The 20514-nt window shown below is 52.1% G+C and overlaps 5 protein-coding genes across 5 annotated transcripts; 3 read left to right on the top strand and 2 right to left on the bottom strand.

The window, feature by feature from the left end:
* Window positions 1-3379: 3379 nt before the first annotated feature.
* BDP55DRAFT_686628 (uncharacterized protein) lies at window positions 3380-4212 on the bottom strand. The gene has a single exon (XM_060576522.1). The coding sequence runs from the start codon at window positions 3911-3913 to the stop codon at window positions 3644-3646; it is 270 nt and encodes an 89-aa protein (XP_060421908.1). The 5' UTR covers window positions 3914-4212; the 3' UTR covers window positions 3380-3643.
* BDP55DRAFT_38106 (uncharacterized protein) lies at window positions 3675-5017 on the top strand. The gene has a single exon (XM_060567160.1). It carries the CDS (start codon window positions 4019-4021, stop codon window positions 4745-4747), a length of 729 nt encoding a protein of 242 aa, XP_060421907.1. The 5' UTR covers window positions 3675-4018; the 3' UTR covers window positions 4748-5017.
* Window positions 5018-7270: 2253 nt separating this feature from the next.
* On the top strand, window positions 7271-7735 carry BDP55DRAFT_506381 (uncharacterized protein; the record flags this gene model as incomplete). Its single annotated transcript, XM_060567668.1, has 1 exon — window positions 7271-7735. A coding segment is annotated over one exon (465 nt), but the record flags the coding sequence as incomplete, so codon positions are not given.
* A 6128-nt stretch (window positions 7736-13863) lies between these two features.
* BDP55DRAFT_37974 (uncharacterized protein) lies at window positions 13864-15501 on the top strand. Its single transcript, XM_060567146.1, has 2 exons — window positions 13864-14627; window positions 14674-15501. Exons 1-2 carry the CDS (start codon window positions 14298-14300, stop codon window positions 15169-15171), a joined length of 828 nt encoding a protein of 275 aa, XP_060421905.1. The 5' UTR covers window positions 13864-14297; the 3' UTR covers window positions 15172-15501.
* A 1760-nt stretch (window positions 15502-17261) lies between these two features.
* Window positions 17262-19703, bottom strand: BDP55DRAFT_567888 (uncharacterized protein; the record flags this gene model as incomplete). Its single annotated transcript, XM_060570627.1, has 1 exon — window positions 17262-19703. The coding sequence occupies one exon, from the start codon at window positions 19701-19703 to the stop codon at window positions 17262-17264; it is 2442 nt and encodes an 813-aa protein (XP_060421904.1).
* Window positions 19704-20514: the final 811 nt, after the last annotated feature.

The following is a 20514-nucleotide window of genomic DNA, read 5'->3' as shown; positions in this document are numbered from 1 at the left end:
CTCTTGGCCGCTTAGATACTTCTTAAGCCGGTATGCCGGAGCGATCTCACGGCATTCTCGTAAGTAGCGAAGAAGAAGCACAAGCACAACATACATAAGGCTGTCATTGTTTCAAGACATTCTCGTTTCCACAAGGGATATCCTACTCCAATATACGGCGCTAAAACGCGTCAAGATATGCCTAGATATGTATACCCATTTGCCACGCTGGTCCCTTGCCTGATCCCTTTGCCCCCTTTCCGTCTGGGCAATCTTGATGCGCTCCGTTGCGGCTTCCGTAGGCTATCACCTCACTCAAGTAGGCCTCATGTTAACTTCGGCCTCCCAACAGCAAAAATTGAATTTGCTTTCCGTTTATCCTGTGCATAGACGTATGTGGATCTCTCTGCTGACTGGGTACATATTGAGACCCATCGAGCACATTCATCGATGACCTTTACAGCAGAGCCAGAATCGCTTCTTACCGTATTCTCAGTTTAGACCCATGCTGCGTACTGCAGAGACTGGACTTGCCATTCTCGTTTGTGAACATTGGGATGTACAATATGGCTCTAGCTCACGAGCATAGCGTAAAAGCAATCTCTGGCTTCGTTTATGGAGGTCGTTAAGAAGGTCCCGTTAGGACCTGATTATCTATGTGTCCTGTCAACAATCGGATCTGCAAACATCTGTGCACAAGAGAACTTTTGTGGATGGATATGGAAATCGATTTCAATCTTTATCGTACTACAGTCATCGCAAGCGCAGTGAGCCTGCGGACAAGCAGCAGAAACGGTTGAGCATTCTCTCTTTCGATGCATACAGTGGGCGGCACAGCGGACTCAGATGCTTCAACAGACGAAATCGCGGAGAGAAACCTGCCATACCTGGAGGAAAGTACGCGTCCGACCCAACGGCTTGGTCGACGAGCGTAGATGTCAGTGAGACGATCAAGTTCGCCATGAGCACGGAAAGACCGGATGCACAAATCAACTAGCGGCAAATCGACCACAACTAGTTTTCAACCTCGCCACACTAATTTACAAACCAACCGACGTCGCTCCACGTACCCTCGTGTCATTGACGGCAGGACTAGCGTCGGCCGCCGTCGATAGCACGCCGGACACTTTGAGAGACACCTTTAAGATGGCCTGTTACTGACCCCACGAGCAAAAGTAACATCGGCATACAAAACCGAAAATGGCACATACGGAGACGGACCAGACTTGTACGGGCTTCTTGGACGCAAGGATACGAACGAAGCTGGACAATATGTAAATTAACATGCGAGCCCTAAACAGCTTCACCGGGGCGTAATAGAGTATGTACACATATGAAAGGTGGTATGCACCCGTGTAGCGTGCCAAGCCTATTCTTATCTTTTCCTCTTCTTCTTTCGCGCGGGCGTGGTATAAAACAAAATTTGGAGTCTGATCATAGTCGGCAGACAACAGTTGTGGGAAACACGTTCATCTAATAAACCCGGAGAGTTGTTTAGTCGGATACGAATACATGCACGGAGTGCAGCAGACCGGATCTGGTGAATTGACAAACAGCATAGTCAACGAATGGAGTTCTTACTCCTGGTGATTGACCAGTCGGAGCCGTGACGGCGACTCTTTGAGGCGGCTGCTGACAACTGCACGTTAGACGACATGAGGGCGTCAGCCTCCTCTCACTTATCTGGACGTTTTGCAGAAGCACTATTCGGAGAGCTTTCTTGTTGGCGGTAGTCGGTTACCGCACGTGCTTATACAACATATCTAACGACTCCTTTCCCAAGGACTGGGACTTCAAACCCTGACCCCACCTACTGGACTGGCGACTACCGGCCGCCGAACATTGCTGTTGTCTCGTTTGTCCTTCCCCTCGAATGATCAAGTAGTCTACAGGTTCATCTATAGATGGTGGCGTTCACAACTTTCTACAGAGCACTCTTCGATCTAAGTTTGCCGAGTCTCATTGCCGTGATCAACTGTCGTTGAAACACTTCTTTACCTGTCTTCAAGCAAGCATTTCAAAAGAGCATTGGCGAGTTGCGTGAGCATACTAAGTGTCACGGTAAAAAAAAAGTTCACATGTCTTATGCAATAGGTAACTGATCACGCCGTCTTCTGCCTTCTCGGCACCAAGGAACTCGGCCTTGTAATGTCCGAAGGTGTTGGGCAGTCTCAGCGGATACGGAAGCCGCATCGGCTGCAATGCGTGTGTGTGGCACGGTGCACTCAATCATTGGCATATGGCTGGGGTCCGATTAACCACATCATCCATCCTTGCATCGGCGCCTGTTGCCTGCGCCTTGTGCCAGATCAGGCGGCCTCCATACCGTCGGGGATCCCATTACTGACCTCCGGTTGGTGGGCGATAGGTCGGACATGGGGTGATAGCTGATCCCGAACAGCAAAAGCAAGTACCTCAGGCCAGCAGTTGATCCAGCCAAGCTGCAAGCTCGTCCAACCAATTCACGACTCTGCTACATTGGAGGATCGTTGCATCGACTGGGAAGTGTGCCTTGTCGTGGGTTCAACGTGCCTCGTTGAAGCTATTTCGTTGCTGCCTTGCTTCTACATACTGCGTAGACAATACAGCCCACACAACAGGGGCAATTATGGGGCAATGACAAGACAATTTGGCCATTAGTACGGAGTACCAACTGGAGCCTTTTCCGCGCCGGCAAGGATCACACAAGCATTTGCCCGCACCGAAGAATGCCCCACGCAAGGCCCAAGGCCGGACGACAAACCGGCGTTGACGGAAAACAAGGTGGGGCGCCGGAATTAGCGTATGTTTAGTGCAGGTTGTTGGACACATCGTACGTAAACCCGCGGTCGTTTCGTCCAGCGTGGAAGTGCGGCCTAACAAACCTTCGTTGCAAAAAATGTTCAGATGAAAGACGGGCAGCGTACGGAGCTCAAGGCCGGCCGAATGATACGAGCATTACCATATTCACCTTAGTCAACATGTCGACTTGATTCAGGCCCCTTTTTGCTTGGCAACACGCGCTGCCTTTATCTGGACCGGGATGTTGGCTTGCGCTTTGGATCCCCCTCCCTTGCCATCATTTGTCGCAGCAGGCAAAAGCCCAATCAGTCAACTCAAGACAGCGTCCATGCCTTGCGTTTGTCCTGTTCTTCTTACACAGCAAAGGTATTCGCGTTCTCGTGCTACTACTGCATTTGCGGAAGGTGATGCGCCACGCTCTACTACCCATTTGCGCTTTCCAGCTAGGCCTATGTTGGTTGATTATCGGCGCTGAATAGTACGCCTTCGTACCACGGCCTTCTACTATAAGAGCCCCTCGAAGTCTGATTTAGCATGGTAGGTTTCGAGATTTAGTTAATGAGATATTTGGTTGAAAATTCGCGATGCTTCTTAATTGACGTCGTCGGTTGTCTGCTTCTGTGGGTGTCGTTAGTGATTTGGTGAGGAGCGATCTATCACACTTGAACGGCCAGTCATACTCACGGTTACTTTTGCCGTCAGTGTTGTGTTTCTCGTTATTAACCAAACTGCTCAGCACCCCCGACCACATGACAACTTGTCCCACACTGCAATAGTCTAAGATGCCGCCAACGGCCTGCGTCCTTACGGTCCCACTCCAAAGCTTCGTGCATTCAGCGTCATGGCAAGGATGAACAACAATTCGCCGCGTTGCGTCCGTTGCTCAGAATATTTCTTCCTCACACCATATATCCAAGCTTTGGTTGCGAAGGAAGTCTAGATACAGGACACACGCATTGCTGCTTTGAGCTCCAAGCAGACAAGCATAGCGGCGGCGCCTTTGCAACCCCCTGATGAACCATGAATGGCTGGCGTTGGGTCCGAGGATAACAGAACATAACATAAGACAACATAATCTAACATGATACAACATAACATGATACAATACAACAATAACAGTGAGGATGATCACAGAGAACGACGGCCCAACCATGAGGAATGGAGCTACATATAAAGCTAGTCAACAGCATCTCGTTCATCGCTTTAAGGAAACTTAGAAACAGATTATTCAGTCACCAACACCAAATTACGAGTGACTATGGCAAGTCGGACGTCTAGTGGCAGGAGATGGTACCAAGGCGTGCATCATTCACAACCACAGCAACCCCGGCAACAGAACGAGCAACGGCACCAGCAAAGCCCGCCACAACAACAGCAACAACATCAACAGCAACAACATCAACAGCAACAACATCAACAGCAACAACATCAACAGCAACAACATCAACAGCAACAATATCAACAGCAGCAACAGCAACAGCAGCAACAGCAAAGCCAGGGCGGGTTTTCTAGGGATCAGCAGAATCAATTAGATCGCCAGACCATGCAGATTTTCAAGATGACGGTGGCATCGGTGACGCAGTGTCTGCAAAATACCGTTAATGACGATAACTTCATGAGGGGATTTCGAGCTCGCATGGTAGGCCCCAAAGGCGTGCGCGGTCTTCTTGACAAGCAAGGACCGACGGAACACGCTACACCCGGCTTGGACAGGCTAGAAAAACAGTTCAGGGCTGGGGTTGGATTGATGGAAAAGCAGGGTGGGCAGGCGGAATCTGTGTTGAAGGCCATGGAGGAACTGGTAGCCCTGTTGGGTCGAAAAATAGACAGCTGGGAGGCTGTGCTCAGCGGTTTCGCGGCATCATTTGCTGCTGACCAAAAAGATGGGAAGAGAGGGAAAACGAAAACGCAAGCCAGTGACACCACTCAAAGGAGGTCAGGGCGTATTGCAAAGCAACGCACGCAGGGCGGGAAACGCGTTAGGTGACGGCGGCGCACTGGCGTTTTTGGAGGTCTTGAATGAGTGGTACACGTATCGCCCTTTACAGTACAGAAGACAAGGATGATAAGCAAATCGACCCACTGTTCGAACGATCTCGTAGTCCGCATGGAAGTCTGTATTCAACTGGACGTTTTCCGTTGCAGGTCACGCCAGGCACGGGCTGAACATTAGTAAAACTCAAGATCCATCTTGTTCTTCATTGGCGCTCCTCCCCGTTCTTCGTCTAGCCATTGCTTGCGACATGTTTCCTCGCGAGCCCCGGATTTCAGGGCAGCACTTGATGTACATCCGAGAATTACACTGAGTCTCAGCGTCGGCGATTTTAAGTCAGATATGCATTGTTTTAGTAGGGATGACCCGGGTTGGCCAGTCCTTGTTCTGACTGTCCCATTTGCTCCTAAATGTATGGTGGACACTGAACATCGGTGATGAGGTGGCGCCATTGACCCAATCAGACGTCGTCAAACGTGACCAGAGACTAAAAAGAGCGTGCCGGCGCAAAGCACTTGGCTGTCATGTCCATGAATGCCTGTCGCCCGCTCCTATGATCATCGATGGAAGCCACAAAGCCATTGGGGCCAGATAGGACCTGGCCTCGCCCTGAGATACGCCAATCCTATTCTTTCCAACGTCGTTTCCCGAAGACGCTGGCTTGGATTTCAAGCCAAAGGCATTTGCAACAGGCGGCTGCCGTCAGGATCGTTTAGCCGAGCGATCTTCCAATCCCGCCCCCTTTGCTCCGAGACAACCGCACCGAGCCGACCGCAGCAACACCATAGCGACGTCGATAAATCGGCACGTGGTGCACGGTCCTAGCTCCAGTTGCTTCACCGACGAAATGGTGTGGTCCATGGACGTATCGGCTTACGAAGGCCGCGCGATATGGCGTGCCTTTGCTGAGCATCATGAAGACTGAGGAGTTCTTCATACGTCTGCATAACATGTCTGCGTCCGAAGATTTGTAGCTGTTCTACGCGATGAGATATAGCCAGCGGCGTCGAGGTCTGGACTTTCGAGCTTGCGGGCATCTCGTTCCTCGCGGCTCCAACAAGCCGACGTTACTCCTGCATCAATAGCTAACGTGTTGCGGCTAGATCATGGCCACACGGCCACACGGCCCACACGGCTGCCCGGATCAGGATTGCATCAAATAAGCGATGTTACCCTACAGCCGCTTGTCGACAGCCGCAGTTTCCCCGGCACGAGTGAAAGGACACATTCATCGGGTGGCCATCGCTTAATCCATACAATCGAGCGTCCAGCATCGGCATCCTTCGGGCATGTGACAGTGGTCCGGTTATCCGGTTGACCTCCCCGTAACGGCCGCCGCAACCACGGAGACTGGGGCACTGAACTGTCTGCGCTCCTTACCATGAGATTCTTCCACATTAAGCGCCTACAGTACAATCGTTCGAATGTTCTTTTGTCATAAGAGCATTGCTCTTCGCTTCGCAATCGCTTCCGTCCGCATTAGACTCTTAGGGTCGCGGATCGGTTGATTTCGTGACTGCGAAGACCGAGTCATGAGCAATCATCCTGGACCAAATCTAGAGTTTTTCAGGTGAAGCGTTGGGTTCCTGATGCAACCGTTTACGCGGGAAGACGAATGCGACCAACACGACTATCTAGCGCCTGTTACCCCAGATGGCCAGGCAACCACATAACATAACCGCTCCCCCCCCCCTCTCACCGTTCTTTCCCGAATTGGGCGATCGTACGTCCGGATCGACCGTCAAGAACATGCGTTCGCTTCGTCCAGGCGTGGCTACAATTCAGCGGTGGTGCAGCACTACTACGTACGGAGAAGGTGTTGTTCCCCGGTCCCTGGGACGCGTGCTCCCAACTGTTCGGAAGACGCATGCTGCGATGTATGCGATGCGCGTTGTGCAGATAGTCGAGGTCAGGTGAGAAGCCAAGTCAACGACACTGACGGCTGCGAGAATATTCGAAAGACGTCTCATGCTGGCGACGATGTCTCTGCCAAAAGTCGACACACTCGTTCGCAAGCACTATTGCTTTTAGCAAAAGTTCAAGATTTGCCATCTCGGCGGCCGTTTCCTTCATCACATCTGGCCACGGTGCCCACGGTCTTGTCCGTCTTCACCAACAACAGCACGACTCGCCTGCCACCTGCTTGCTTGCCCCCCTGGTGCCCATGTCCCGGCGTAGTGGTTCGTAATATCAGTCTTCACACCCAAGACATAACCAACGAGCATGTTCTTGCCCATCACGTCCTGCACTGAGTTCTAACATAACAATGGTCGATGAGAATACAGTGTCGATCAGGGAAAGATTGGTTTTCCTCCAGTCCGGATTCTTGAGCGGCGCAGTTCTAATTATATGTTTGTTGCGGTTGTGCACGTATAACTTGGGCGTCATGGAGCTCACTACGGAGGTCATCGTAACAAGTTGTGTTTGTTGGAGGCTTAAGAGCGGTTTTCGGACAGCATGGCATGCTTTCCAGTCAATCAGCAAACACTTGTGCCGGTGTCTCGAAGTACGCCGCTTTCCACTAGGTCGGCAGATCCGTTCGTCACCTCACCTCAGCCATGGTCTTCAGCCTGGCAAGCGCCGTCTTTCCAAGATACTTACGGCACCACCGACCGACAAGACTCGTTTCCCTGCTATGAGGCACCTCCCGACACTTCTGCACCACCGGGTGTCGACCGCGTCGACAGTTCTGTCTTTCCCGACGTTGTCGAGCCCAATCAGTACCGAGATGGGATTCTCGACCCAGCGTTAGTCGACTTCCTCCAACTTGACGTTGGCGAACAGTACCTCATCGAGCGACGCCTGCAACGGCAACCCTGGAAGGCACTTACGGCTGGCTTCCAGCAGCGCTTCGGCGTTTCGGCATCCTCGACGCAGTCTGCTCTAATGATGAGGCTAAGCCGATTGAAGAAGGAGCACCCTCAAATCCGCTCATTGTTCGAGGAAGCGTCTCTGAAGGGACATTCCAGGAGACCAAAAGAGCGGGGTCACCGTCGAGAGACGCAGTCGCAAGACAGGGATGTACCAGCAGAAGCGACGAGAGGGGCTGAACACGTGTATGGTTCGCAACACAGAGGAAGTGGGAGACGTGGGGAACCCCCGAACAGACCACAGAAGTCTTTCTATGAGGGCAGGGGAAACCGCGTAACACAAGGTGAAGCCGCCGCGGCTGCAGACATGGTACTCATCTTTGTCAGCCAGCCAGAAGTGCGAGAATGTATGGCCGAGGCGGAGTACAAGTCGCTTGTCAGGGTCAGGAGCCGTCTACGGGAGCAGGCAGATGTACGGTAATGGAGGTTCATGCGAAGTTGCAGAGCGGCTTACAACGCCGGAAGCAAGCTACCAACCGATGCATCGTAGTGAAAAAGAAGGCCCGGATCTTTCGTCGATGACTATTCAACCAGCTCTACTGCAATGAGGTCTGGGGTGCTTGGTATTTCTGTGTTCCTTGAATATATCTGATGATGTCTTTTGGTGGGGACAAATCAATGAAAGCTTCGGGGAAGATGTAATTATCGTGCAGATTCGCTCTCGCTCAGCCCATCATATACAGCTGTCATCGTTGCCACGTCTCTTGAGTTGAGCATGACTTTCCTGACTTCCCGCTTTTGAGTCCGTCCCTTACGTGTGGAGTGTTTCAAGGGTCCAGGCAACATGCTGGTCTACGTCAACTCGGGCGATCAAGGTTGTTAGCATGGACTTTTTACGTCTGGAATGGGTCGCTGCTAGGCTGCTTGGATCATAGGCTTGATTGTAGTATGGTAGACCATCTTGATGTTGGCCCTTTGTCGCTGCTACCAACAACTCAAGAGGCTGCAGCTGCGCATGTATTTAATAGGGCTAGTAGCGTGTTCAGTAATGATCGTATGACAAAGACGTATACTCCACTCGTTAACAATAATCGGCGCTGCTGTTACAAAATCAGAAATAACAGGCATGTAAAGGGAGTCAAGGGATGCTACTATGAGGTAAACACTAACTAACCTAGGTTCGCCGCGTGACTCTCAGCTTGGTTCAATATATTCAACCAAGGCTCTTGGTACAAGATTATTGCCGGATAAGTAAAGCGTGTATAGCTGAATCAAAGACAACTTGTAGAATGTAGGCAAAGATAAGTGTCCTAAGACGACTATATTCGGTTATCATATCTAGGAACTTGAGGCCAAATGGAATAGCCCGAAGAGGTTAACTTAAAACACCGCCCCATTGTCTTTTTCTCTTTAATAGCATGGGATAGGTCTTTCTGTCCCCCGAGTCTTTAAGCTATAGCGGGACAAGTTGAAGTGAGATGAGGCATTACACCATTGATGAAGTGGTTGGCGTTGAAGGAGTGAAGAGAAAAAGCAAAGATCGGTTCAGCATTCACAGGTTTTTCTCGTTGCGTGTGACAGCGGCTTCCCTATACTCAGTCATGCTTGTTCCGGGCAAGCGTTTTCCATGTTCATACCGATATCGGTCGACAGCCATGTTTGTGACCATCCTATAAATTATGAGAAGATATCGGATCTTATGACGCCGATCTAGGGATGAACATCGTCAAGCTATCCCGGATGTCTTCATTTGAATGCACGTGCATGTCCGCAAACTGTAAAAACACGATGAAATTAATGAAATCAACTGACTGCGCCTCGTCCTCCGTGTCAGGCAACGGACATGAAAAGAACATAGAAATCACTGCTGGGAGATCCGAATTAGACATGTGCCGACACGTATGAAAAGGTTTCTGATCGAGCGGCCTTTTGGTATGTAACCGGACTAACACAACTTAAGAAACCAATAGCATTTCTTTTTTGGACCAATCAAGCATGCCATTACTGATATGCGTTCTTGTCCTGCTAGGCCGTTGGTCTCTTCCCGTCGCATTGCTCATGACGGCTGAGTAGGCACCAGAAGTAACTCTGTTGGTACATTAGCAGAGTGACTTAAGTGGCTCAAAATGTCCTACTAATAAAAGGTAGCTGCTCTTGAAACGCCCGAGCATGTCGATATTGTCATCATCTTCTGCCAAGGTTTTCATATGAGTTGTTTCGGCAACGTCCCTACCCCCAGGCGAGCCCATTCAATTTTCACCAAGAAGGCCCGCCTCTTGCATAGGCAGACACATGTTATTGTACTGCCCAAGAACTTTGCGGGGCGCAGGACTGATGGAAGCCGCCTCTGTGTGTAACGGAACTACTTGCGTTAGACTTAACTACATGTCCATTCTTATGAGTTGTTTTTGAACGTGATAACCCGAGACGAGGGGGGAATTTGCTCTTTCGATCAGCCACCGTGATATATACGATCAGAGATCATACGCTCCTCTGATCGAGGCTGTTTCGGGCTGATCGAGGAGGCATCTTGTGTTGCTTTGATGGGTGTTGGTGGTTTCCTTTGAAGCACCGCACCGCCAGAGTCCTCTTTACCCTACACTCTTTCAGTACCTACTATGAATAATAATATTTGCGGCATTCGTTGAAGTGATTATTCATATCCATAACTGAGTTATTGAAGTTGTGTATTCAATATCACTTGAACCTTGAACAAATTGAACTAGCTATCTAGCTACTGCAATAACGCCAGATTGTAGCTGTACACCGCAGACCAACACCGACAATGACAGTCCCCGAGAAGCACATCTGTAAAACGATGACAAGTATATCTGGCTTCGATGCCGCATTTGACTAGAAGAGCTTTTGCCAATGACTGAGAATCGCATCAAACGCTTTAGCAAGCGATGGCAACGATGACAGTGCTGCCTTCGCAAGAGGCTTGATGGGTATATGGGTATGTCCAGACCGACAGAAAACTGCACCGCCACGTCAGAAATATCCGTTGCAGGCGCTGCATCCTTCCTCGTTTCGTTGTTGGTCAACATCCCCCATCATGTCCGCCTTCAACGGCGATTTCGGAAATCAGCAGGAAACAGCGTCTGAGGTTTTTTTGAGGGGTTTTTTGGGGGTCTTTTTTTCATCATGCGAAGCTACGCATAGAGGTTGTGCCCGCACGAGATGCATGCAGTACTGGCGATGACTTCACGCACTCGATGCCTTAGTCAAAGTACCCGTAGGGCTTCCGGGCACAATCAGTCGTTCTGATGCATCCTAAAAGTAATTTCTGTTGGTGTCAGGTAGTCGTTCGCAATAACACAAATATAGATGATAAAGGCTGGCATTCAGTTGGCTCCAAACCGCACAAATGCGCAGAGTGACTTTCGACGCGTTGCAAATCCGCTGCGGAGCAAGATGCGGCCACCTACGGTGCTCTCTGACGAGCTGAGCCTGGGACCTGGACAGTGACACAGCATCAAACTGGCTTTCCTACCTCGCAATTGCACAGATTGGCGTTCGCCACGTTCTCAGCACGCTTATATGTTAATCAGACTCCCCGATCATATGCATGTCAACCTGCTTTGCTCTTAAGTGTTTTGTTACGTGGAACATCACGCAGATGAGTTTACGATACCTTGGAGCTAAATGTTCCCACCTAAAAGTTCCCATCGCAAATGATCAAACACCTTATTCACCACATTTCCAAAAGTGACCATTAGCAGAAGTACTGCTGACAGCCTTTGGTGTCAACCACACATTCAATCAGACGGAGACTCGGTAGAGGAATTCTTGTCTCAGCGATAGCATCGGGTCGTTTGCCCACACAGGATGCTTTGCCCCTCGAGAGAGATCTTTAGGGCTGACAGTTGCACGTCCTTAGGACAACATAGCATGCCGACACATACGTGTTCGCCCGACAAACGGCTGCGGCAGCGGTTGACTAGACAAAGACTTAGATCGAGAAGCAAGCCTCAAAGAAGTGCCCTTGCCGCCGCCGTAATGACGCTGTCGATCTTCTGCACGAGCCCCTTCTGGCCTGTGTTGACGGGTCTTCCTTGGAGAGGCGAATTTGTGTTTGCCTCTGCTTGGCGTCTCGAGGCCGGCTTCGTGATGCCTGCGTACCATGTTTCGGCGCCGAAGAGCGCGATCGGCAGTATGCAGGAGACGGCGGCTTTGCGCACGGAAGCCGCTGGTAGTCCCCTCTTTGTGTTCGTGAGGTGCCTCAGATGTTGAGCTGCCCTCTTTGCTGCAGCTGCTTTTGCGTCAACGTGGTGCCGGAAGGACAGTCTCTTGTCGAACCAGACGCCCAGCCAGCGTACAGGTTTGGTCGAGGCCCTAACCACCAAGTCTCCCGCCCTGACCTCTGGCAGCTCCGCTGGCTGGCCGTGCTTCCTAGTAAAGTGGATGACCTCGCACTTGCTCGGGTCAAAGGAGACCTTGTTCTCCGAACCCCATCTGAGATTGCCGGCTGTGCTTCGGTTGAGTATTGCGACGTTGCTCTCCAGGGAGGGGCTTATGGCCAGAGTGGCGATGTCGTCCGCGTACCCGAATCGCGCATCTGTGTCGTCTTCAAGTATCTCCGCGATGTAGAGCAGAAAGACAATGGGAGATAGTGGCGACCCCTGAGGCAGCCCGCATGATAGAGGAAAGTATTCTGTTGTGCTTTCTTCTAGTCGGACTCTGGCGGTGCGGTTGCAGCAGAAGCTGAAGATGAGTCTAATCAAGCCGTATGGCCATCCCTGCTGACGTAGTCTGACGACGAGCCGGTTTCGAAGAACGGAGTCAAAGGCTCCCTTTACGTCCATAGTCAGGAGCGTCGCCGTGAGCCCCTTTGAAAGGGCCATCTCGATGTCATGGGTGAGGCAGGCTGTCAGATCGACGGCTGACCTGCCCTGTAGCGCCCCGATCTGTTGTGGACTGACGATGCGCTCGGCAATCGCCAGAGACGCCATCCTTCTGGCTATCAGTCGCTCGAGTCCCTTGCCCAAGCACGACAGGAGCGCGATCGGCCGCCAGGACCCGGGCTTGGAGGCGTCTCTCCCTGCCTTCTGGATCATGACCACCTCAGCTCTGCGGAAAGGCAGAGGGAAGTAGCCCATCCGTATACAGGACTGGAACAGCAGCCTGACCGGCTCTGAGATGACGTCCCAGCAGGCCTGGAGGAGGCGTGTTGTGATGCCATCCACACCAGGGGTGGTTGTCTTTGTTAGGGTGGCCGCCTTCACCTCTGCTCCGCTAATATTCTCCTGCCAAGTAATCGCTCGCCTTGGGACTACAGGTACGTCAAACGGATCACCCGGTGCGTCGTCCTCTGCACTAAACCTGTCGAGAAGGGCTTCCCGAAGCGCTTGGGCCTTTTCGTTAGTATCCTCGATCGTCTGGTTGTCCACAACAAGTGGGGTGCTCTGGTCAGTGGGCTCGCCTTCCGCCAACCCATGATCTGATAGAGGTCCCGGTCTGAGGCGACTCTATCGATCTTTTCGGACCAGTACGCTCTCTTAGCCTTCCTCGCAATGCTCAGGAATGCCTTCCGCTCTTCCATTAGAGAAAGATGTGCGTCCTGCTCCGTCTCCCAGCCTTGTTGGTTGCGGGCAGCACGGTACGCTCTGTGGGCCTCTGCGCATTCCTCCGTCCACCAAGCCGCGCTTTCCCCGTCTCTTCCTCATTTCTTGCCGACCGCCTCAATGGTTCGGGAAAAGAGCTCGACGATGTGACTTGCCTGCCCGTCTAGGTCTGCCGAAGTAGGATGATCGTCCAGATTGGGCATCGCAGCTTGCCCCTGACCTGAGCCACATCTTGTGCCACAGGACAACTTTGTCGATCAGCCCACACGGGACAACCGGCACCGGAATGGGCGCAGTAGCGTAGAGCTGGCCTAACAGAGTCAGCCAATGTATGCTATCACCTGTGTGCTAACATCCATATGCAAACATAGAGGCCCACACAAATGCTGTCAGGGCCTATTTGTGTACCATCTATGCCAGCGTCTGTAAGCCATCCCCTGTATCTAAGGTATGCCGTCATCTATGTGCTAGCACGAACACTACCGTATCGTGGCGTTGGGTGCAATCGTGCTAGCACACTGGTGGTCGGACAAACGCTGCCATGTACCGTCGAGTGGTTGTATCTGTGCTAGCTTTTTTGTGCGACCACCAGTGACCTAGCACGCTTGCACCCAATGCCACAGATGCGGGCAGCACTTACCTGACGTGCTCCCTGTTTGTCAGCATCTATCTGTACGCTGGCATTTATGTGGTAGCATCTCTTTGGTAGCATCTGCCTTCTCAGTGCGAGCCATCTGTTTTCCTTGCGTCGTTCCCTTGGGCAATTCTGGACCAATAGCGGTCCTCTGCATAATCTGAATGGCAAACAAACCTGCCCGCGGTCCTGCGCTGCCAATATCGCGCCCTCAGGCTTCGAAATTACGTGTCAAATACGGCGCCTGGCTGTTGCAGTCATCGTCGTACTGCATGCTGCAGCTGCAGCAGGCCAAGTGAGCCCCCATCGCGAAGGCGAAGATGATTGGGCCACACATCTCAACACTGCGGGCGTAACTCTTTGTACGACCAAGCACGAAGCAATCCACGACGCACTTTGACGGCGGCACACTTGCCACACGAGATGTGCCCGAACTACAGTGCCGATTGAGCGTATATCATACACCTTTGCACACGTTCTTCTTGCGATTGTGTCAATTATCAATACTCCTGTTCTACCATCATACGGTTGCAGTGATGAATTTTACCTGTGTTACCCGCCTCCAAACTTGGCCCTCGTGGATGTCTCGCGATCAGCATGTGGCCGCTAAGTCCCACCAAGCTCCTGAATTCGAATGCGACACATGCGACCGTTATTGCAACAGCCGCCAAGCCATCGAACAGCACATGGCCGCTCTGGACCACTGGGCGGATTCCTCATCTGACGAGCTCGAATTTTACTGCGATTACGACTCTTGCTCCGAGGTATTAGACGACGAGGATGCACTTAGAGAGCATGAAGTGGAGGAACACTTTTACTGCAACCAATGCGAGCGGGCCTTCCAAGACCTGAATAGCATCAAGATGGTTCGTCAACAAAACACATATCACAACATCGGCCTAACGTGTGTAGCATCGCAACAGCAAGGCGCACCGGGGTAATAATGCACCCTGCCCTTTTTGTCGCAGATCATACGTGACTGCGGCTGGCGTTTTTCACCACCTAGAAGAGGGTGCATGCGAAAAAGCACCGTTAACTCGGCTTGGAGTTTATCAAGCAGTCAAGCAGCGTGATCCAGACGGCGTGCTCACGAAACGACTGCAGGAGTGGGCTGTAGGTGTCAGTTTGGAGGCCACGGTAGAGTCTTGGGATCCCGTCACCAAGACTTTCAATTGCTCCATGTGCAGCGGTCGCTTTATTTATTTGGAGTCGTTAAACCAACATCTGAAATCGCCCAAACACCAGCAGAACCTCTACCACTGCCCGAAACTAGGCTGTCCCAGGGAGTTCTGCACACTAGCAGCCGTCACCCAGCATTTACAGAGTGGAAGTTGCAATTTCATGACCTTCGAGGCTGTTCAAGAGACTGCGGCACGAATCTTCGACCCCGGACGCATGATCACCCTTTAGACAGGCCGGGGTTTGGGGAGAAAACTTAGTCGCGGGTCGAAATCGGTATCGGCAATGATAGGAGGCAGTCTCCGTACGAGGGGCCTCAACTTATCTGGAAAGTGTTTCGGTGTTTCGAATATTGAAGAGGCTTTGGAAGTGATTCCGACGATCTGTTTCATCTTGTATTCATGGTTTCAATCAAATCATCGAGCCCCGTAGGCGGCGAGAAGTTCTGTAGAGGGGGCGTTCAACAGAAATCGATCTCGACCAATCGTTATTCGTTTGTGTTCGCAACCTTGCAACAGTTGGACTCAACGAATCGGGTGGGTTGACCTGATCCGTCTCGAGTAGAAGGAACAGGTCTTTGACCCTTGCTGGGCGCTCATTCTCTGCCGCCCAATACTCATTCTGCCTCTTCCTGGGCAGTCTCTCCGGCTTACAAACCCGACAACTCCACTTGGTTTTCTGCCGTCTTGATGGGCTTACTTCCCAATTCAGCGGTCTTGCCAAATCCAAATTGATTCTGCCATCTGCAAGGGTTCTTGTACCTGTCAGCAAGCTTTCGGGGGCATTGTGCCACCCCGGCCTTTACCCTGGTCGCTCGAACTTGTCTCTCCCGTCTTACTTGAGAATTATGCCGCATTTTTCTGCCGACTGTCCATATTTTCTGCCCTTCCGATGCTGGATTCTGCCGCCCCCCAACTTTGCCATGCTTTTTCTGCCCGCCCGCCGTCCATCCGTTTGAGGAAATGTTTCTCTGTTTGTTGTCTATCCCCGATCATTATTTCGGATGATGCAGTCAAACGTAGTGTCTATGCTTCGCACTATCGCCCCAGGCCTCCTTCGGCTCTGTCCGCGTCCCCAGCTGATGCATCTTTTCCCGAGTTGAAGTACTGCTAATCCCGTCACGATCACGGCAACGGACCGCATCTCCGGAGTAGCATGAAGCCTACCAGGCCTTTAAGCATCGCCTCTGCGGATACGGACAGGTAGAACGGCCGCAGGATTATCATCAACCATGTGCACGAACGAGTGAAGGGAGCCGATCACAGAATGTATCACCGGTCTGCCGCGACAGGACACAAAAAGGCAAGGCATGATGTACCAATGTGCTGTCGAGCCAGGTAGCGATTACAGTGATCCGCTTACTGACCGATCACTGGTGGATTGTTCCCAATTCGCCCGCGTCTACTCCATCCGCATTTACCTATACTGAGCTTGACTGGCTCTTCCAATCGGCCAGCATTTCGTGCCGGTTTTAAGTACCGTGGTGATTCTTCAATACGAATGCGATGACCTAGCGACACATTAAGGGCATCTGTATGTATGGACTAGGTGAAGATAGAGCGGAGGGATGCGTTTTCCTAAGGCGCTTTGCCTACTCAAGCCTGCTTACCCCGGCGTTAAAATCCATTAAAAAGCCTGCGAACCACGTTTTGGGTTTCATAGCCAAAAGCAACTGAGGCTCAGTTTGCGAGGTGAGAGGATGCGTGCCAATGCGACCTTCGCAGATTGACTGCGATCATGATCCGATTATGGAAGGTCGTCCGAGAGAACGGAAGTGAGTACTGGATTGCAATCCATGAGAAAACCACAGAGACGCGAGAGAAAAAAAAGTGCAGCTTTCATGTGATGTGAAGAATGCTGTTCCAGACGGTTCGAAGCGCAAGGTCTGGGGCTAGCCAGAAGCGATTTGCAAGACGGCGATTCGCCTGCCCCTTCAGAATAGTAGAGCTTTCATTTATCTGCACTTTTCGAAAGATTCAGCCTTGGCAGCGCTCACCCAAATAGTCAGTCAGGTTTGTTGCGGCTGTGTGCGGCTCTAAGCGTTTTCGACCCGTAAAACTGTGCAGGGATTACTCATGGTCGAGGGAATGGCAATGCCACGTTTGCGCCTCAGATCATCACGCTTAGCGAAAGGAACCATTCGCTGGGAGAACCAATACCGGAAAATCCAGCCTGGCCTGGAATCTAAATATTAAAACAAAGTGTAGTAATGTACTTGAAGGAGACACAGCCACAATCGGCCAACACCGAACCATATCACAAACCTTACAAATGGAGCCTGAGCCACTTCATGGTAGGCTGCAAAGGCCGGGTGGACGTGGCTAATGAGTGGATCGCTGCCCCAAAATTGTCCCTACCATCTCAATGTCAGCCGAAAATTTTCCGTCATCTTCATCTCGATTCCTTGACTGGGCTGCGAGCTTGCCGCACTTGGTCATCTGTGCCGTCCGTCTTCGCTTGTTCGGTATGAGTTGCGTGAGTGGACGGCGAGGTGGCTTCGCAAACTGCGCCCTTTCGAAGTCGATCATCATGATCCCCTTGACCTCCTTGTTGAACAGCACGTTTTCCTCCCGCACATCTTGGTGGGCAACACCCCAATCATGGACTGCATTCAACGACCGCGTTGCCATCGCTATCAGGGTTTCATCTCCAATGTCCACGCGGTCTACTCCGCAGAGATTCTGTCCTCCCCACGACAGAAATGTCATGTGCACCACATACACTCGGTGGTCGTAGAAATACTTTCTGTTGATCGTTCGAATGTCGATAGATCCGAGGAAAATTGGTACGTGCACACCCTGAATGGGCCGCAAATGTTCGTAAATCTCTGCCTCGTGCTGAAGGTCACTGATGAATGCCTCTACTGTGCCTTTGCTGACAAAGGTGTAGCCATACGCGAGCAAGCTCACTTTGAACAAGATTCCTCGAGCACCATTCTGTCGCAAGGGCACGATCCCACGGTCCAAGGACCGCTTTAGCTGTTCCCTAAGAAGCCTCAGAAACCCCGTCTGGTCGATTGGATGATGAACATCTGCGCGTTCTCGTCTACGGCAGCGGCGGTTGTTAGCAGGCTTCTCGCAGTGGAGCAGCTTATTCGGGCACGCTGAGTCAAGGACAGCGCCTCCGACAAGCCCTAACAAGCACTTTTGGGTGCAGTATGGCGTATGTTTGAAGTGGCTTTCTCCTCCGCTATCACCTCGCGGTTGACGCGCCAGGACTCGCCTACTGCGTCGCGTTCCCTGACTGCCCTGGTCCGCCTGGCTTTGAGGGCCCTTTCCGCACATCCGCCGTTCCGTAGGAGTGGGTGTATCTGGCACGTCCCGTCTCTGCTCCTCGTCGGAGGATTCGTTTGGATCCCTCCTCACTTGCTCCCTTGTATGCCTGTCCCTCGCCTGTACTCGTCTCTTCCTCCGGAGCAAGTAGGGAGATCTGTCGACGTCCTTGTAGACGTTTGGTTCGTAGCCCGGAGAGCTGTCCGGTGGCTGCCTTTCTTCGTCTGGAATCGATCGTAGCGTCGTCTCGAAGTCTTCCCTCCACGTCTTCAACTTGTCGATGGCTCGTTGCCGCTCCTCCTGTCCATGCAGCCTTCTCTCGCTAGGCGCGCCAAGGGCCATCAGGCTGAAGGCTAAGTATTGGGCAACTGCTGTACAGAGGTGGGAATGCTTGGGGTGAGCTTCCACCTCGGCGAAGGGCTCCGCCAGATGATACAACAGCGTCCCAGGCTCGCGCCAGTCAACCTTCAGGAAGACGATCGCCTCGCCCGTCGTCAACAGGCCGTGCTCGAGTCCGCCTTCGATCATGTAGTGATAGGTCTGTGTGATGGCGGCTGCGGTGAGTCTCTCCGCGTGATACTGAAATCGGGCGTCTGGGTCAACTGATGTGGGGATCATCTTACGGCTGACCACTTCCTTGTGTATATTCATCGAGCGCAGACCGACGCGGAGATGTGGCGCAGTAAGCTTGTGCGGTGGTTTATACTCGGAAACGTAGAGCATCGAACGGCTGCTTGCGTCGTCGTCGTCGTCTTCATTTCGGTAGACGCAAATCTGATCGGCCCGTAGCTGTTGGAGGTTGACTTTGCTGTTGTACGGTGTGGAAGGGGGTGTCGATGGGAGGTTGCGTTCGATTACCTCCGCGGCTGTCTCGCTGAGCGCATGCGGGTGGTTCTCGAAGACGATTCCGTTGCCCAGATCGAACGCATTCTTTACTTCTTCCACCTTCTTGAGCTCGTCCATGATTGCTTTGACGGGATCTTCGACGCTGTTATGCAGGAAGTACTCGAGGGCCTTCTCGTCAGTGATCTTGCGCTTCGCGATCCTGCTTCCCAGGCCAGACAGGAACGACAGGGTCTCGAAACAGCGTTTGTCGGTAGAGAAAGTGTCGTAGAGAGTGCCGAAGACAATGCTCTGTTGCTGTAGGAAGTCGGACCACGGGCGGAGATTGGTTGGACACAACTTATCCCGCGGGTTTGTGATGGGACCCTTGGAGGTCAGCCTACGGTCCGTTTCAATAGTGAATTTGGCGTAAACGAGGGAATGGCAGGCAGTGATGTATTCATCAAGTGATGTACGCTGTGTTTGTTGTTCTGCTACCTCGGCGCGTTCTCGTTCTCTGTCCGCACGCTGTTGTTCTTGCTGTCGTCCTTTTTCCGCAGCCTCGGCGCGTTGTCGTTCTCGCTGTCGTTCTTGTTCCGCTGCCTTAGCCCGTTCTTCGGCTTGTTGCAAAAGCCCCCTCAATTCCTCAACGGTTTTCGATTCACCCATGGTGCCTGTAGTTGATGTCCTGATCACAGCCGGTTTCTAGGACCATTTTTGAACGCCGGGCGAGACAAAGCCTAGGTTTTAAGTAGCCAAATCATTACAGTGGACCCCTTTGCGTTGCTACGGGCTACGCTACCTATGCAGAGAGGGGTCAATGCACGAAGCCACATTCCTGACATCAGAGTCGTGGTCCGTGAATGCCGAACAGACTCACTGACAGGTCAAAAGTGGGGCCCATAATTGCCCACGCAATTATGGCGCCTTGTCACTCACACTGGTCATTCGCTCATCCAACATCGATCACCCGCCGCGGGAGCCCGCGGAGGTAACAGACCGTGACCTGCGCTTGCGGAGATTGTGAGCATACATACAGTATTGTGCATACAGTATGTGGCTTCCTCTTTTGTACAAACTCTCAATGTTTGAGCAGTCCTAAATTGCTGATCGATGCTGTTCTTGTGGAGGGCTGCGACACGATACGTGGAGATGCAGCCGGCGGCAAGCCTTGTACAGCGGCTGAGCTTTGCTGCCGTTATCACTGGGCGCCACAACAGTGAGTGCTTTGTTGGCTTGTACGGCGCTGAGGCACAAGGCTTCGCGATGTGCTTGTTGGAGAGCTTTCTTTATGACGCGTCCTTTCCTGTTGCGTGCTGTTCTGTAAGCCTACTCAAGTATTCGCCGTCGGACCGCGTCGAGATACAGCCGTTCGTGTACAATCATTGGCCCGACCCCCCGTCGCCCCACTCCATGTCCCCCCTGCCCTTCTGGGAAATCTCGACGCGTTCCCTAGGTATTATTCAGAGGCGATTCAAGT

The sequence above is a fragment of the Colletotrichum godetiae genome (genome assembly GCF_030913485.1).
Source record: "Colletotrichum godetiae strain CBS 193.32 chromosome Unknown BDP55scaffold_102, whole genome shotgun sequence".
NCBI lineage: Eukaryota > Fungi > Ascomycota > Sordariomycetes > Glomerellales > Glomerellaceae > Colletotrichum > Colletotrichum godetiae.
This window is presented reverse-complemented; position numbering and strand designations above follow the sequence as displayed.

Coding starts and splice junctions, on each gene's coding strand:
- BDP55DRAFT_686628 (XM_060576522.1), bottom strand. CDS start 3,913: ATGGTTGGGCCGTCGTTCTCTGTGATCATCCTCACTGTTATTGTTGTA.
- BDP55DRAFT_37974 (XM_060567146.1), top strand. CDS start 14,298: ATGAATTTTACCTGTGTTACCCGCCTCCAAACTTGGCCCTCGTGGATG. Junction 14,628..14,673: donor ACCTGAATAGCATCAAGATG/GTTCGTCAACAA, acceptor TAACGTGTGTAG/CATCGCAACAGCAAGGCGCA.
- BDP55DRAFT_38106 (XM_060567160.1), top strand. CDS start 4,019: ATGGCAAGTCGGACGTCTAGTGGCAGGAGATGGTACCAAGGCGTGCAT.